Source organism: Gavialis gangeticus, unplaced genomic scaffold, assembly GCF_001723915.1.
Source record: "Gavialis gangeticus isolate Ggan-Ray unplaced genomic scaffold, GavGan_comp1, whole genome shotgun sequence".
Classification (NCBI taxonomy): Eukaryota; Metazoa; Chordata; order Crocodylia; family Gavialidae; genus Gavialis; species Gavialis gangeticus.
The window spans coordinates 46,119,057-46,124,161 of record NW_017728995.1 but is presented as its reverse complement, the minus strand read 5'-3'; the positions used below and the strand labels follow the sequence as shown (position 1 = coordinate 46,124,161).

At 36.3% G+C, this 5,105-nt stretch overlaps 1 protein-coding gene across 7 annotated transcripts in view; it reads left to right on the top strand.

Moving 5' to 3' along the window:
• The window catches only part of AGFG1 (ArfGAP with FG repeats 1), a 90,741-nt gene that overhangs the window by 68,394 nt on the left and 17,242 nt on the right, over nucleotides 1-5,105 (top strand). For 2 of the 7 annotated variants that reach the window (XM_019503612.1, XM_019503613.1), the window contains exons 7-9: nucleotides 238-309; nucleotides 1,401-1,610; nucleotides 3,621-3,804. In XM_019503612.1, the coding sequence (XP_019359157.1) occupies nucleotides 238-309; nucleotides 1,401-1,610; nucleotides 3,621-3,804 (466 nt within the window). The remainder of the gene's footprint in view (nucleotides 1-237; nucleotides 310-1,400; nucleotides 1,611-3,620; nucleotides 3,805-5,105) is intronic. The other 5 variants (XM_019503617.1, XM_019503615.1, XM_019503619.1 and 2 more) reach the window with 3 other exon arrangements.

The window sequence follows — 5,105 nt, the reverse complement described above, 5'->3', positions numbered from 1 at the left end:
AAAAAAAAAAAAAAAAAAATCCTATTTTGCTTTGTTTTTTTAAATTTTAATTATGCATTTAAAACTTGCTTGGGCTGACTGTTGCTGTTTGTCTAGATCTTTGGCTGATTACTTTACTTTACTTTATTTTCCTTTCCTTTTGGAGTGTGGTGTCATTTAAACTTTCTTTTTTTAAAATTTTCTTTCTCCCTTCTTTTGTTAACCTTTAACCCCACACACAAATTTCTGGCTGTCCAGCGTTCAGAACGCTTTCATCTAGCTGCAGTTTTGGTGAATTTACTTCAGCTTTTCCTCTCCAGGCTGTACACAGTAAGTTCTACCCAGTGGGAAATTCAGCTGCTTTCATTTTATTCTGCTGTTGTATAACATTCTTATTTAGTGACAGTATTGCACACCTTTTCAGCAGTTAACTTTTGTTTGGTTTCCAAATACTTGTTCATAAAACCATTATTTAACTGTTAGAGATGTGACTTGGCTAACTGAATATCAATTTATGCCATCTTGCAACATACATTTATGCACTAAGGAAGCATGAAAAAAGTACTATTATGTTACCTCCCCTTGTAAACTAAAATACAGTATAACTGATCCTCTGGACACATGGTCTTAAGTCACAAATTCATGCCTTTCTAGATGGTTAAACAAATTCTGTTGTGCACACCCAAGAAGTGGAGCTTTCAAACTGATTTCTCTATTTTTTGAGATCAGTAGCGTGTGGTGTATCTTATAAATATAATTTGGCTTTTCTAATGCATGTACTAGAAAGCAAGTGGTCTCAGATGTCCTGTTAGTTGTTTTCTTTTATACTTGCTCCTCAAAGCTGTGGTGTCTTGTCTGAATTGGAGGAAGCCAGGAGATCTGGGAGTAAATGACTGTCTCACTCTCTGTCTTGGCATGGTAGCATATTGTGCTATCTTTTGGGTGTTCTAATCAAACTTGTGTCTGTAGTGTACTGAAGTCTAAACTGGTCAATTTTATATTGAACCATTATGGAAAATAGGCCAATTCCTAGACTATGACAGCAACACAATTGAGCTGTCGTATTTTGTGGTTTACAAATAGAAAATACCTCCAACTTTCTAGTGAAATATTTATTGCCTGAGCTAGTTTGACTTAATGTAACACTGAAACTGTAGTTTTTGCACACTTTTTAATTGGGATGTGTTTGAGTTAGTTATGGTGGTTTACCTTAGGTTTTGAAGTTGGAAAAATGCTTGTTAAGATTTTAATTCTGTGGGAGAAGGCTTTTGAGGGAGCTTATGGTATATAGTGTAACTGCCTCGTGTACCACAAATGAGACAGAATAATAGTACTCCTAGATGGAGTAATACTGCTAACGAGTGTTTGGAGAGGCCACCTAGCCTTGCAGTATCCATTGTGTTTAACTTATTTTGTTCCAGGTGGGAGTGCTGGATCAGGGAATGCTAACTTTGCTCACTTTGATAACTTCCCCAAATCCTCCAGTGCTGATTTTGGAGCCTTCAGTGCTTCTCAGAGCAACACAACAGCAACTGCAGCCAGTAAAGCTGCAGTGAATAAACCAACTCTCCAGTCAGCAGACAAATATGCAGCTCTTGCTAACTTAGATAATATCTTCAGCACAGGACAAGGTATTAACTTTTGTTCTCTGACTTGTTTTTATTGTTTCTCCTGAGATTTGGTTGTGCTTGTCAAATGGTAACGGTGCATATTGTTCTAAAAGGTGTGTTCTGAAAACTTCTTCATGCTTTCAATGTTTTAAACACTCCTGGGTTGTGGTTTGGCTTCACAGAAAAGCATACTTTTTTTTTATCCATATAGTTATCTGTTTTAAAAAAAAAAAACCTTATGAAAGGATCAGTGCCTTTTTATGACTTGATCACTTAAAATTTGGCATCTTGGTACTGTTCCAATGGTGAGTATTCAAGTAATACATTTTCAGGTTTCTAGAAATTATTGAAGGTATCCCAGCTGAAGTCTGAGGTAAAGATTTCATAGACATTAGGGCTGGAAGGGACCTTGGAAGAGCAAGTCCAGCCCCCTACCCCAGGGGCAGGTAGTCAGCTAGGGTCAAAGGACCAGCAAGATAAGCATCCAAATGATCACCTTTTCTGCTGAACAGCTACCATTTTACAGCTTTCCCAGATGTTTGTACAACTTGGTGCTTGCTTGAGCCTCTTAACTACTAGCACTTGTAATGAGACTTTTAAAGGCTATTATCCTACATATGCTAAAGTAATTGTGGGTTGAATGAGGTCAATAGCCAACTGTGAGAATCTAAGTTAAATTTAAGTCTAATACACTAAAATGATAAAGTTAGTAATTACCAGGCAAAACTAATGAGTTGTATGGCTTTATGTTCTTCACCTTAAAGCTGTCAGTTTGGGGAGTGACACTTTCAGTGAGCATTTAATTATAGAGAGGATGTTGGCTGATTTTGAGTGACTACAGTGAAGCTTCTGTTTTTAAAGCTATTTCCTGTTGTAATAAACAAATCTAATAGCAATGGTTAATACACATGCAGCAGGGTAATTCACTGTTTTAGTCTGGATCTCCCCTGGCCTTTGTGGATCAAGAAGCTGTATAGATGTTCAATAATGTTAAAAATATAGTAGCTACTGTACACCTTGGTATTGGTATGTGTTGGCTAGCGTGACCTACCTAGTTCAGTGAAACTTACGAGAATATCCTATTACCAAGCTTAGTTGAAGAGACAGAGCTGTTCTTGTCTGTCATCTCTGCTTTTTACCAGCTTAGCTCCTCCTTTTCTCTTTTTTTTTTAGTTTATTTTTTCTATATGCCAGAAAATAGCTGTTACTTTTCAACACACACTGTCCACTTTTAGATGCTACCAGTTGTTAACAGGAAGTTTTTAAAAAAACCCTGTATTCTCCTTTTACAATATAAAATGTCATGTATGCATTTAAATATCTCCTGCAGTTTTAATGGAGATGGCTGAGAACAAATATCTTTGGAGGAAAAATGATTTCATGCTATCCTTTTGGAATTGATGCATTTGATCTACATTACTTTCTTTTCATGATTTTAAAGTGTAGCTACCCAAAGTAGGGTTAAAATGAAAAATGAGCAATCAGTTGTAGGGTAAGTCATGTAGATGCATACCACCCACCTTCTGGATTCAATCTGTGGCAGGACTGAAGTCAAATTGGGTTACTTATAAATTAGTTTATAAAGTATGAAAAAGTAAGGTATAGGTTTCTTGTGCGTTTGAGGGAGTAGTAAAATGATTTTTTTTATTCCAGCCTTCTGTAATTCGTTAGCTTTTCATGCCTTTATTTTACTCCCAAGTGTCCAAGAATGTCTCAATGTGATATTCAATACTGTATTCTGAAATAAGCCTGCGAGTCAGTTGTGGGATTTTTGAAGAGTACAAAGAATACTATAAAATGTAAAGCATGGACTGTCTGCTTATTATGGTGGAAATGAAAAGCCATTGTTGACTTGACCTCTATTTGCTTAGCATTAAAAGCATAGTGCTTCATTTTAAGTCACAAACATGAGGAAATTTTTTTTCATTTTTGCATGTCTATGTTCAGTAGTTCATGGACAGTGACGTCTGTCAGTGCTATTTTTAAACTTTTAAATCTGATGTGTGTGTATATATATTTTATTTCCCTCAGGTGGTGGTGAACAAGGAAATAGCTTCAGCACTGTAGTTACAGCATCAGCAGGTCCTGTTGTATCAGCCCCAAGTCAGTCAAGTGCACCTTCAGACAAGTACGCAGCTTTAGCAGAATTAGACAGCGTATTCAGCTCTACAGCAACATCTAGTAATGCATATACTTCCACCAGTAATGTTAGCAGGTACTTTCTTGTCAGAAATTAAAGCAACTTTCAAAGTAACTATCTACAGGCAGAAAACAGCTAATTACACTATTTTTCAAAAACTTGTATGACTTCTCTTATTTTTTTGTTTTAGATCATAATTTAACTTTTGGAGCAGTATGCATGGGTATTTTAGCTTTTGAGAGAATGTAGTTTTGATAGCAGTAGTTGGACTACCCACAAGAGGTTGTAAAATAAAAACTTAAGACTAGTGTTTGACCACCTTTTGCCTTTTTACACCTTTTGAGATGCGTACTACATTGCTAGAGAATAAAAATCTTATGTTAGAATTGTTTGCAAGTATAGCAGTATGAATGGCAACTGCTCTATTTTGAATAATATGGGTACAGTAGGCTCTGCTTTATTGTATATTGGCTATTTGCATACTTCTAATAAGAAAAAAAATCTATTTTAATTAAATTCCATCTGGTTACACTACATATATTTTAGCACATCTTAATTTTGGTTTATGCAGTATACTAGGAAAAGAAATGGTTGATCAAATATTGTAAAGTTTTAACAGTGCAGAGTGAGCAAATTTTTTAAAAAAATTCTTAGTTGGTGAATGATTTATATACAGCTTTTTAAAGTCATACTTAATTATGTCATGGCAGCTACATCAGATCAACAGCATGTCTGAGATGGAAATTGTGTAATGTGTGGGATTTTCTTAATTTATTCATCTGTACATTATCAAGCATAAAGGCACAGTGGGGCTTAATGTCATTGAACAGCAAATGCCATAATTTTTCATTTCATTTACCAGTGAATCATTCTTTTTTTAGAGCTGGTGATTTAAATATGGGAAATGACTTAATGTGCAGTGCCACACTTTTTATAATTGAGAATTAGCTGCCCATTTTGCCTCTTCAGTTATTTGGATTTTATCATTAAGAACAGGGCTGTGCAAAGCTTCGGTCCCTGATTTTGATCTGACCCAGTTCGGTGACTGAATCTCTGAATCCAGTTGGAGGAACTTTTAATCTCTCCGAATCGAATCGGAACCCTCCAAATCGATTTCAGACATAGAGACAACTTTAAATGTTTTTTCTACATACCTCCAGATAGCAGGGACTCATGAATGGTATGATGCTGGGGCGCAGGGAGTGTCCCACAGAAGTACAGGGGGCTCGCCAGCACACTCAGCAGCAGACCTGGAAGTGGACCAGAAGCACTTCCGGTCCATTTCCAGGTCCTCTGGGAAGCGCGCAGGGGGGCACCTGGGTACCCTGTGGCCGATTTTTTTTTTTTTTTTTTTTTTTTTTTTTTTTTTTTTTTTT